This window comes from Marmota monax, unplaced genomic scaffold (assembly GCF_021218885.2).
Source record: "Marmota monax isolate L192 unplaced genomic scaffold, Marmota_monax_Labrador192_F-V1.1 WCK01_AAM20220418_F8-fsc00003, whole genome shotgun sequence".
Classification (NCBI taxonomy): Eukaryota; Metazoa; Chordata; class Mammalia; order Rodentia; family Sciuridae; genus Marmota; species Marmota monax.
In genome coordinates this window covers 1,037,906-1,051,593 of record NW_026694084.1, presented here as the reverse complement: position 1 = coordinate 1,051,593, position 13,688 = coordinate 1,037,906, and the positions used below count along the sequence as shown (strand labels likewise).

Below are 13,688 nucleotides of genomic sequence, written 5' to 3'. Positions count from 1 at the left end.
CAGAAACTGTTCTAAGCACTTTACTCATTCAATCCCATAACAACCTTATAAGGACACACTATTTATTTATTCTCTCTGTTGCCAGCTTCTCCTCTTTTAAGTCATTACAATGGGGCTTTTATTCCTATCAGTTCACCAATGACCTCCACAATGCTAAACCCAATGGTTAGATTTTACCTTACTTGACCTAAAACTTGAGCATTTGACATAGTTACTAGCTTTTTCCTCCTTAAAGCCTCTTTCACTTGGCTTTTAGGACCTTATACTTTCTGGTTTCTTCCTGCCTCTCTGATCCTTCCTTCTCAATTTCCACTGTGGTTTCTCCTATCTAACCAATTGCAAATACTAGATCATTTCACTTCTTTATTTCTCTTCAGCTATATCTAGCTACCAAAACCAAAACAAAATTATCCAATGACAATTCCCAAATTTAGATCTCCAGCTTCAACCACTCTTTGAACTTCAGATCTCTACAGACAACTTGCTGTTCAGTATTGCCATTTAATGACTAACAAGTACATCAACCTTACTATCTAGAGTGACAGATTTCTACCACCTCAACTGGGTCCTCCCAGTTTTAGGTCAGGTAAGGTAAAATCTAACCATTGGGTTTAAGATTTCCCCATCTTAAATTTGAAATGCTTAGTCCAAAAGCTTTGGAGTTATTCTAGACTCTCCACACCATTTCTTTCACCAGCTGGCATGTGGATGTCATCGGGAATCCTGACACTCTCATCTCCTTCATCATTACATCCTGGTCCAAGTCATCACATCTCTCCTGGATTATTGCAAAAGCCTCCTAACAGTTTGTCTGCATTTGTTGTTGTCAGCAAACACAGACAAACATTCCTGCCTTCAAGAAGATGTGGTTCTAATGAGGGAATATTGACCAAAAAAAAAAAAAAAAGATAAATATGGAAATTAAAGCAGTGGAGACCAAGGGAAATCTGGAGTTTAAGAGCTTAGATAACGAAAGGTGCCTTCCCTAAGAGAGAAGCACTGAAATAAAGCAGTTGTGTCAGATATCCAGAGGAACAGCATTAGCTAGAGGATTCAAGGAAAATATGGATGGTTAGCCATGATAATGAGGCTTCTACCCAAGGATCCTGGGAAGCCATGGGGAAAAGTGGAAGAAAGACAAGGTCTATGTTGTCCGCCATTGTATCCCTCATACCTAGGTCAGTATCTGGTACACAGTTAAATCAATTTACAACTATAGAATGAATAAATCTTCTTTTCTGAAGATTAAAAAACTGGGACACAGGAGTAAGGTCACATAATATCAGAAGTGGGATTTATATACAGGTCTAGCATTCATAACCGCTACACCACAGCTTCTTTTCTGATCTGTGCAGCTCTGTAGGGCTACAAAACTTGAAGCAATTCACTGTCAGAAATATATTCAGAAATATAACCAATCTTTATTCTTTGGTATTCTTAGAAAAGACCTTCACATCCTTCACTGTCTTACTAAGAACAATACCAGTATCGGACTTTGAAATCCATAATTTTTAAAAGTTAATACACAGTTATAAATACGTTTGGATTCTTGGCTAAAATCAAATGATAGAGAATATAAAGGTGTATTTCTCTCTTTACAAAAAGTATTTTTGAGTCAGGCACCTGTAATTTTTAAGTATATACCTATAATTCCAGCAACCGGGGAAGTTAAAGCTGGAGGATAACAAGTTTAGCAAGGCTCTCAGCAACTTACTGAGACCCTGTCTCAAAAAGAACCCCTGGGTTCAATCCCTAGTATTAAAAATATATATATTACATATTCTTAACAATGAAAGCCAGATTTCAGCTTTCTGTGATTGATGGAGATTTTTCTTCTGTTGTTTTCTTTTCTACCATTCATGTTATACATTTAGGGAAGTTATAGTTTTCCTAAGTTCAACATTTTCACGATCTGAGAGTACATAGAACACTAGTACAATGGGGTGAAAATGGTCTGAGGACACACTCCACCTGATTGTCATCGACTGAATATTTGAATTTTTTGGCAGATCCTTGAGCCAGAGCCAGTGAGGCCACGTAGCCTACGAGTGCCACTCCGAAAGCTTCAGTGATTACTGCAGAGAGGATGTTCATTGGGGGAGCTCTAGGTGGAGGAATTCTGTGAAAAGAAAGAGCAAATTGAAGTTGCCAACCTTCATGTAATTTCTGTAACAACTTGCCATGAATGGAACTATAGTAATGACTCTAAAGTTTACGTGAAATAAGTGAAATACCCATGAGAAAACCAAGCAGTCTTGCCCTTAAAAGTCCTTTATTTTCAACATTATTTAGCAAAAAAAGCAAAATTGTAAGGAAGACCACACGCTCAGTTCCATGCATCTAACTGGCACTTACACCATGGGAATTCAGGTTACACCGAAACTGACTCAACAAAAATTTCCTGTATCAGAAACAAAAGCAATTCTGGAATGTTCTTTCATCCAAACCTTTCCAAATATTTATTTGACCGGCATTGGAGATTGTATTTCCTCCCTTAAAGGATACTACAGAGCTATATGCAAACACTAGTTTATTGCCAACTACAATTCTTGGGTTAATTCTTGAATTTGCCATTGAGTTAATTATCTTAATTATATTTTTAACTCAATCCTTTCACAAAACACTTCACTATAGCTTACATATGTTAAGAAAATATGTAGAAAGATTCTATCTACTCTGCCAAATATAGGGCCACACTTAATTGTTCTCTGTTTCAAAGAATTGCTTAAAATGTTTCTCAAATAATACCCAGCTTGGGTATTTGAAAATGTTTTCAGATAATACTTTGAAAACCACTTAAATCAAAGTATCATCGTTTATAAGACTTATCCAAAAAATCCCTATGGTAAAAGCAGAAGAAAAAGGGAAGTGAATTCATGTTGATTTAATTATTAGTATGTAAGTAGAGTTTTGGTCCTTTCTTATTAGCTAATTCATTTAATTCTCCAAAAAGTCCCCAAACCAAGTACCATCATAACCACTTTATGGAAGAGAGAACGTTTCAAGAAAGATTAGATAACTCATCTAAAGTCATAAAGAGAATGGCTGAGTTGGGATTGGATCTTAGCTTCACCTATTTTCTTGTTCAATCTATGATTATTTAAGATGGTTCCAGAAAGGTCACTTAAAATAAGAAAATGAGAGGGGATGGAGGAGACATGTGTCTTACTTCCCAATGTACTAATGTTTACCTTCAAGACAAATTGATTTGTATGATTATTGTCCCAATCAATATATGTACCATAAAAAACTACTACTATGCCAAAGTATGAGAATTTTTATCTCATGAAAATTTAGTATACCCAATAAACAAACTGACCTAAAAAGAAAGAATAAATTGATTTTCAAGGGTAGAAAGGCAAAGAGAACTTTGGAAAATTGAAATAAATTCAATTAATCACCCTAACCTTTATCCACCTAGACAAGTAGAGAGATATTTAAAATTGTCTTTTTAATCACTGAGAATTGTTCTACTGTTCCTCAATTATAGTATAGTTAGAAAGCAAAATTGAGGGGTGGAAGATAAAAACTTAGAGGACCCAACAACTCTAACTTTGTCCCTTATTTGTATATTCAGCCCATTAAAAGCAAACAATCCATAAGACCTTTTCTCCATTATGCCTTCTCTTCTTTCAGCCTATTTTTGGAGTGACCTTCTGCCTTCTGGGGTGTACCACCTCCTCTGTTGTTAAAAGTTCTCTTAGGGTCCAGAGGAAGGCTGTAGGTAGGTGGGAATCCCCCTTTTATTCTTCTAGCCTCCCTCACTATTCAAGTCTACCCAGGCCTGTGGGATTGGTATTTCAGATAGATACTTTTCCACCTGTATCAATGATTTAGGTAAAATAAAAATATTCATAAGAATATGTAGATGGGGGTAATAGGGTTAACTAAACCCCAGTGCATAACTCTAATTGGCAAATTCAATACCTTCCACTTTTTTGAGTAATACCTTTATAAATATTATGTGAATCTTCTACCTGAAATAATGCTATGTAAGGCAATTACCAATGTACTTAGTAATGTATGAACTTATAGTCTAGGAGTACTGACTGTTTCCCTTCACATGTAGTATTTGTTTCTATCATTTTGTAATGGACATTAATTAGAAGTTTGCCCCTTAAGATACACAAAAAGAAAAGAAATGCTTACCCACCCACCCCCCAAGTCCCTTCCCCTATCAACAAACAAGAAACAGACAGACATTATATGTTTTAGAAGACTACATTACCCTTTTGGGATACGACCAACTACTTCTAATCCATATGTGTTTTCCATATTGGTACAATAACAAGCAAAAGATGCAGCAATAATCTGTGTGGTTCCATGCGGGGGGGAAAAAGAAAAATATATTACTGGCCTTTTAAAACCCTTAAAACCATTTTTTGAAGTGAACACTGCATGTCCCATGATTACCAAGAGTAAAGCAACAATTACACATATTTTTTTTAAATTAGAAAAATATTGGAAGTCCAAAGGTCAGGGATACTGGAAAGATGATGGTTAGTAGGTAATAGGTGAACAGGAGAAGTTGGACAGGAGGCCTAAATTCTGTTGGTTTATAGCTCAGGAGGATAAAGATGTTTGAATGTTCCCAATACAAAGAAATGATAAATGTCTGAGATGTTGGATATACCAATTGCCCTGATCTGGTCATGACACATTGTATGCAAGTGTTGAAATGTCACACTGTATTCTACAAATATGGACAATTAAAAATATATTTAGAAAGCTCAAAAGGTCACTCTGAATTTTGAAAGTACATATGTAGTCTCAAAATTAGATGATATCTCAGTATTATGGCTTTTCTAAAATTTTTATATCAACCCAGTGTGTCCAATTTGGAAGGGAAGTAACATAGAGAATACAGGGATGAGTGAGTGTGTGTGTGTGTGTATATACGTGTGTGTGTGTGTGTGATGTATGCATGTGCATGCACACAGACACATCAGTCCAACCTAAATACCTGTCTGTCATGACACAAAGGGATGCTTTGAAAAACAGCATATTTTCCCTCCATGAAGACAACCTCTCAGGAGTTTGAAGTGTGGATTAATATCTCTAATCTATGTTAGTAACAAATGATGATTTACAATTCTGTAAATAATTTGTGAATTTTGAACTTTTACTGTATCTTGAAGTAAAACATTGGTTCACTGCCCATTGGATCCATGCTTTTTAAATGACCCCTGTGGAGCTTTGGACACCCTATCATGCTGTTACTGATACATGCCAAGCAGGGTCACCTGTTCTCTGCTTATACCTATCATCATGTTTAACCCACATTCCAAGCCAGTCTGCCTGTGTTTTATAGCCATGCCAAGTGACTATTTTCCATCCATTTTCACACTCTCTGTTTAGGATAATTTTAATAGACACTGAGAATTTCACATGGTTATGTTATCAGTTTGGAATGGTTATCTCGTTAAAAGAGATAAACCAATTATATACTTAGAGTACAAGTTACCATACACATGGGAAGAAACAAAGTATAACATAGTTACACTAATGAAATAAGGAATATCCAACAATTAATGCCCAATGAAACCATTTTGTATGTTTTTCCCCCTATCTGTACATGTCTGTTGATATTTAACTGAATACGTTTCTAAATTATTAAGTGGGCTTAAAAAGCCAAACGTATTGAGGACATTTTTATAAATGTATTTGTTTATTTATTTTAATTAGGTATACATATGTCTTGAGAATTTTTTTTAAAGATTTCATCTCACTCCAGTCAGAATGGCAGCTATTAAGAATACAAACAACAACAAGTGTTGGTGAGGATGTGGGGGAAAAGGCACACTCATACATTGCTGGTGGGACTGCAAAATGGTGCAGTCAATATGGAAAGCAGTATGGAGATTCCTTGTAAAACTGGGAAAAGAACCACCTTTTGAATATATTTATATTTAATAAACAGAAAAATCTATAAAACTGCTAACAGATTATATTGTTAAATTTTATAAATATTTTAATATGATAGTAATATTTTAAATCATAGAATTAGACTTTCAGACAGTGTCTTACTTCCTCACTGTATTTCTTTATCAGTTGAGTCTTTGGTCCTTCTTAGGTGTTATTTAATATCATATGTGTGTATAAGGCCAGTGCCACCCTTACACTCAGTCATTAGGAGATCCTGCTGGGGGGGGCAGTGTTTTAATGATTCCAATCTTGCCCTCCTCCATCTCTAGCCTACTCCATAAATGGGAGTTCTATTGAGACAGGAAGATGTGCCCAACTCGTACTGTACCTCTCTTTTTGATCTACAGTATGGAACTGAGGAATATATTATTTCATGTCCAAATGGCCCTCTGTCCATGTGTCCATTTCCCTAGGACTATCTTACTAGGGTAGCCCAAGGAAAGCCAAGACACACTTGTTATGTCTTGGGGAACTGTTTGGAGTTTAGACACTAGAGCAGGAATATTCACACATATTCAGGTGAATCAAGGAGCAAGCCAAGAGGCTCTCTCCTCAGGCCACCACATTCTAGCACAGCTCAAAGAAGTGGGAGAATTCTCCACCCTACCCTGGTTTTCAAGGTCATTACTAGGGTACATTAGTCAAGATAGAAAACCACTCCTGTTTTACTTAACATTTTGATCTGTGATTTTTAAATAGTTGAGCTTTTACCAGTACTTTTGGTATGATAGTAATATTTTAAATCATTGAATTAGCCTTTCAGAATTTGCCATGGGTCTTATAACTGTCACACTGTATATGGAATATCTTTTATTTTAAGAATAGTTCTTACTATTTTTTCAGAAAATTTCAACTTATTATGAGCTTAAGAGCCTTCCCCCAGGGTTATTTTCAATTTTTGATTTTATGGAAACTTATATTGTATAGCTTCCCAAGATAGGCATTTCTCAATATCTGTAGGACTTTGAGAAATGATGGTATGTTTCAGAATTATTACTGTGAAAGCTAATGATTGTGGCACTCTGAGATCTATGGCTCATTTGAAATATACACACACATATGTAGCTCACATTTATTGTGTATCTCACTGAAGTGTCAAGAGTATAGCATCATACTTGGCCTCCATCTCAGTTCTGTAGAAATGAATTGTGCCCTACAGAGGCAGCTTCCAATGTTCTTGTCTTTTATAGTCCTAAACCTACAATATTCAACATTATAAAAGGATATTTTAAAAATAATTAAAATTATTTAGACAGTATTTGTAAGATATGTGTGTGTATATAACACAAATGCCATAAAGCTATGAATAAATTAGTAGATTTATTAGAAGTGGTTGTGTTAATATTTCAATTTGACACTTTGTTTAGTTAAGGTTCCCATTAAAGGTGCTTAAATTTTCAAAACATATATTTTCATGCCACAAGCCTTGGGAGCAAATTATATTGTACTGCTTTGCCAGGTACAACAACAACAAACTAATTTTTTAAAGAGCCTGCCCTACCAATGAAAATCATGAGCATCCTTTCAGTAAGACAAAATTATGTCGGTAACAAGTATAAACAAACTAATAATCATTAGCAGAAAAATTTTAGTTGATAATATTTCTCTATATATCATACAGATGTTGTATTGGTAGGAGGTGGTATCATATTTTATTGCTTTACATAGGATCATGACAGACATCTTTTGAGTCTCACCCTTAGAAATATCTCTTTGAGATCCTAGATTATATGTTCTCTTATTTATGTAAAAAATTAAAGGCATATGAGAAATGCTGTATAAATTGAGAACATGTGTGCCTCCTTTTTAAAATTATTGACTCAAAATGTTTCCTGTTCTTACATTAATGTATAGCCACGCAATTAGCTCTACTTTAATGAGACCCAGGAGTAGTTATGGGTTACTGTAGACAATATAGTAAGCATCTGCCGATTACCCCAACCAAGGACAGGCTCTGGATAGCAGAAAGCTAAATGTTGATTTCATACTTACCAAAACTAAATCGACAGGAAGAACAACTTTAATTTTCCTTTTAAATTGTTCATTCAGCTCCTTAACAAGAACAAGGACCACGATGCTCAGCAAAGACAAGAGCAGTGCTTCCAGTCGGACAGACTTGATGTTTTCAAAGACGTATGCATAAATCTACAGGAATGAGAAAAAAATAAACAAAAAAAAAAAAAAAATCCAGGGTCTCCCACAATATACCAGTATGGAAATCTGGCCCAAAATAAATTCAATGCTGTTTTATAAAAAGGTCTTAATGACTGGGAGGTGAGAATGTAGAAGGAGAAGTAGAGCAAAGCTACATGTTCATGTGCATGTACAAAATTGCTTTTGATTATTCCATCAGACTCAGAGTTTGCTCCCACCTGCACAAGGACACTACTGGAAAGAATGACTCTTCTGGCTTTTTCCCTAGCACTTAAAAGGTAGAAGTTCTACGACTCATTAGTTATATGTAGATTCAGCATTAAGAGCAGCAAGAGGCCTATAGACCCTTTACCTTTGACCCCACCACTTCTCCTCAAAGCCAGAACCAAACACACACATAAGTCACACATAAAGGAGTTAAGAACTTGTATTTAATGGACATCAGATGTTTGGCTTCATGTAAAATATTACCATGTTCTTAGTCACTCAGCATTTATTTATTTGTCTATTGCAACATATTTATGCCAAGCACTATGTCAGTGCTACATTTACAATGAGGAACAACTTATGTGCAGCCTTAGTATCCACAGAGTATATGGTCTAGTGTAGGAATTGCTAATTAAAATGTTAACTAGCACAATATGATGCTATAGATATGGAAGGGGTATCTGAAATGTATAACTTAGAGATGAACCCTTGCCAAGTAAGATAAGTGGGAATTAACCAGGTTAAAGATAGGAAGGAGATAGGTGAGTGAGAAGGAATCTGAACAAAATGTTTTCAAAAGGCAATATAACTCCGGCATAGAATGTGGAGAGAAGAGTATAAGATTTCCCGAAAAATACGGTCAGAAACCAATACAATTGTTTGTCTTTAAAAGCAGGCCTAAGTGAAATCATGCTGACATTAAAGAATGAGCTTTCTATTAGAAAGAAGATACAATCTACTAACATCAGACACTTGATTTTGGTAAGTTAGGATAATGAAATAAATGTAAGAATTAATCATGGAAAAGAAAAAAAATTAAAGCTGTTTCTAAAATTAAAAGTTTATGTTTATTCAACTAAGTGTCAAATATATTTTTTTCAACAACTTAGGGTCCTGTTGATAATTATATAAGCATCTTATCTAGCAGCATAAAAAAGATGGGGCAAGATTTTTAAAAATTCTAAATTGAGTACTAAAGGGGAAAAAAAAATAACTAACCTAAATCCAATCCTATCTCTACCTGAACATTTGATATAAAGAAACCCAACCAAATTTTTCTAATTAGAAAAATAACAACAATTCTCAAATTCATATAGAGTATTAAATGCATAAGAATAAGAAAACTTTGAAGGAGAATATTTGTGAGCTTATATTATAAAACATAAATGCAGAGTAATTGATAATATGATACTAGTATTAAAATCTGAAAGAAAAAAGAGAAAACATATGAAAGCCCAGAAAGATATTAATTGCATTATAGAAAAGATTATCCAATAACCCATGTTTGAAACAAAATTAAGTGACATGAAATAAATTCTAGATTAAAAGGGTTAAATATAAAAATTGAAGTCACAGAAAAAGTAGGCATTAAAATGGGCAGAAGACATAACCAACAAAAGAAAGGACCAATAAACATATAAACAAAGAGCTAAAACACAGTAGTCATTGAGAAATATAAATTCAAACAGTAAAAATCATATTTTTCTTCTATCAAATTATTAGTGATTTTTAAGTAATAATACTTGATGCTGGTAAAATTTGGAGGAAGAAATGAGAAATCTTCTACACTACCCATATGACTGGTATACTGGTATACTCTTTAAGTGATCCTGATAAAACATCAAAAACTTGAAATATTCTATTTTTTGCCCCAGCAGCCCCACTTTAAGAAAATTAGCCTATTGACATAATTAGACTTGTGTGAAAAGACCTTATTGCAAGGAAGAACTTATTACATGGAACCAGTGTTTAAAATAGCAGAAAGAAAGAAAGGAAGGAAAGAGGGAGGCAGGGAGAGAGGAAATTAAACTCATTTAAACAGTAGAGCAAAAGGGAAGTATTTTGGTCACTTTCATATATACAATAGTCTACATTCACTAAAGACATTCCTTTAGACAAAACTCATTTTTATTGTCATGGAAAGGCCTTCCTGATCTGATGATGAGTAGAAAAAACAACTTGCAGGTAAGTGTGTATGAGTTGATAGTGTTATGGGCTGAACTGAGTTCTTCCCCAAATTAATGTCAAGTTCATATTTTGAGGTCCCACAGTAGCTCATAATGTGACTGTATTTGGAGAGAGTAGCTTTAAAGAAGTAATTAAGATAAAATGAGGTCATATGGGTGGGTGTTCATTCAATATAACTGGTATTATTATAAGAAGAGATCAGGATGCAGATGTGCATGCACACACACAAAAATCATATGATGTATAAACATACCACAATGAATCCCACTTGTATATGTAATTATAATGCACTAAATAAAATAATAATATAAGAGAGATCAGTAGAGTACAGCAAGCCAATCAGGGGGAGTGAAGAAGGGAGAGGAATAAGAGTAATAAAATTATATGCATGCATGAGTATGGTATAATGAATCCCATCATTATGAACAATTATAATGTACTGACAAAAATAATTTTTAAAGGAAAAAATGTGAGAATGCAACTTAAAGGCAGCAATCTGCAAGGCAACAAGAGGTTTCAGAAGAAATCAATCTCCCAAAAGCTTTACTTTGGACTTCAAGCCTCTAAGTCTGTAAAAAATGTTTTGTTGCTCTTGTTTAAGCCACCCAGTAGGAGATACTTGTTATGGTAGCTCTACAAACTAATCATATCTTTTGTAACATAAAATTTATGCTTTAAATATCTACATATGGATATTTCTATAATAGTAATATTCTAGAAATTCTAGGGTCTGCATAAGATGTCTGTGCCTGTCTGTATCTTGCATATTCTCTCTTATGAGGATTGATCACCTATAATTCTAAAGGTGTTAAATAAGCCTTAAATGCTTATTTTCACCCTTTTCTCCCCTCTTCTTTCTCTTGGAAATCCTGAATGCAGTTCTCATAACTTCATTTCTATTTGTCCACAGATTGCTCAAGTCTCCTTTCAGAAGATAAAAAACTAGTTTTTCATTTCAATATGTAAGTTATTCTTACAGTAGTACAACTTACTGGTGTTCTTTGTTCTTTATGCTTAACATCTCAAATATAAGTTGACTACACCCAAAATATTGGGTCAAAATATTATGTAGAATATAGGTAAAATAATCTAGACTACATTCATTAGTATCTCTTAAAATTTGCTCAGTAGGTTTCCTAATTCAAGAACTAAGCCTATCTGGTCCAGGGATGAGAGGAACACCTTCTGTAAAGTGGGTGCATCAGGCTATCCAAGATGAATTCTATCTATTGAACATGCTTATTAACTTTCTAAAACTTCAAACAAAGAAAATGTACTCTGTTAAAAATGAAGTCTCACTGGGTGAAAAGGACCAGAGTAATGGTCTTAGCCATACCATTAACAGCAAACCATACATTAAGAAATGAACCAGAGGCCAAGTAGTTATACTTATTGTTTTCAAAATATACTACTTTATTCTACACCACTTAGAAAGAAAATTTGATACTACAATATCAAAGTTATCTGAGATGCAGATAATATTTTGCCTATTGATCTACATTGTGGATGATAATTATTTGCAGCATTCCTACAATTGAAGTATCAAGATCCATTTCTCCTAGTTACTCATAGCCCATCCAAAATTCTACTCAATGAAATATATCCCACAGGTTGTGGGGTTAAGGGTGATGTCAAAACAATTATGTCAAAATATATGGCTTTCTGACGGTTTATCATGATCTGAGGATAAAATTGAGACAGTTATTCAAATGACTTGTCAGGAAAAAGCCAAACATTTAAATGTTGCAGAGCATTTAAAGAACTCTTCTTTATGTTTTTTGTTTCCCCATGGTATTAAAAGTATGCCATGAGAGTGCCTGTGTAAGAAATTTGGGAAATAGGCAAAATTCCCAAGCCATACCAAATTTGCTGTAATGTGCATTTCAAGAACATGTGTTTGCAGTAATAAAAATGGCCACCCCAGAATGAAAGGAATGAAAAAAAAAATACAGAGTTTTAATTGTCAGACTGGAGTAAACTATAGCTCATCCAACAAAGCATGTTTTACATGATATGCTCCAGAAGAACGTGAGGGGGGTGGGCAAAGGCTCATTGCAATCAGCGTGAAGAACACGAAAGAAAAGCAGGCTGATGAGGAGTATTGTTCTAATGACTGTCATGGGGACCCACAGAGAGAAGTCACAAGCAAACTGGCTCACAAGAGATGGGTGGCCTACAGAGATAGAGCCAGGACAGACACACATGCACACACTTATATACCCTCACTTAATATAGTTTGAGGCATCCTAAGCACACAATAAACTTCTCATTTCTGGTATAAATCCACTCATCCAAGTATGCTATTATGCACTAAGCCCCAGTACATAAAACTTCTTATTGAGGATCTTTATTTGCTTTCCAGATCTCTGAGAAACAAAGGTAACGTGTATATCTGTTTGGATAAATAAGAAAGCTATTATGACAAACCTGACTGATCTATTTAATAAAATAGGAGTTCAGATCATTTTTTTATTGGTTGTTCAAAACATTACAAAGCTCATGACATATCATCTTTCATACATTTGATTCAAGTGGGTTATGAACTCCCATTTTTGCCCCAAATACAAGTTGCAGAATCACATCAGTTACACATCCACATTTTTACATAATACCATATTAATGACTGCTGTATTCTGCTACCTTTCCTATCCCCTACTATCCCCCCTCCCCTTCCAACTCATCTTCCCTCTCTACCCCATCTGCTGTTGTTTAATTCTCTCCCTTGTTTTTTTTTTCCCTTTCCCCTCACAAACTCTTATATGTAATTTTGTGTAACAATGAGGGTCTCCTTCCATTTCCATACAGTTTCCCTTCTCTCTCCCTTTCTCTCCCCCCACTCATCTCTGTTTAATGTTAATCTTTTCCTCATGCTCTTCTTCCCTGTTCTGTTCTTAGTTGCTCTCTTTATATCAAAGAAGACATTTGGCATTTGTTTTTTAAGGATTGGCTAGCTTCACTTAGCATAATCTGCTCTAATGCCATCCATTTCCCTGCAAAATCCATGATTTTGTCGTTTTATAGTGATGCGTAATACTCCATTGTGTATAAATGCCACATTTTTTAATCCATTCATCTATTGAAGGGCATCTAGGTTGATTCCAGAGTCTAGCTATTTGAATTGTGCTGCTATGATCATTGATGTGGCAGTATCCCTATAGTATGCTCTTTTAAGGTCCTCAGGGAATAGACCGAGAAGGGCGATAGCTGGGTCAAATGGTGGTTCCATTCCCAGCTTTCCCAGGAATCTCCATACTGCTTTCTATATTGGCCGCACCAATTTGCAGTCCCACCAGCAATGTACAAGTGTACCCTTTTCCCCACATCCTCGCCAGCACTTATTGTTGTTTGACTTCATAATGGCTGCCAATCTTACTGGAGTGAGATGGTATCTTAGGGTGGTTTTGATTTGCATTTCTCTGACTGCTAGAGATGGT

The 13,688-nt window shown here is 34.9% G+C and overlaps 1 protein-coding gene across 3 annotated transcripts in view; it reads right to left on the bottom strand.

Moving 5' to 3' along the window:
- The window catches only part of Slc26a7 (solute carrier family 26 member 7), a 104,878-nt gene that overhangs the window by 39,665 nt on the left and 51,525 nt on the right, over positions 1-13,688 (bottom strand). For all 3 annotated transcript variants that reach the window (XM_046464990.2, XM_046464991.2, XM_058585608.1), the window contains 3 exons: positions 7,918-8,070; positions 4,229-4,311; positions 1,972-2,119 (listed from right to left, as the gene is read on the bottom strand). In XM_046464990.2, coding sequence (XP_046320946.1) covers positions 1,972-2,119; positions 4,229-4,311; positions 7,918-8,070 — 384 coding nt within the window. The remainder of the gene's footprint in view (positions 1-1,971; positions 2,120-4,228; positions 4,312-7,917; positions 8,071-13,688) is intronic.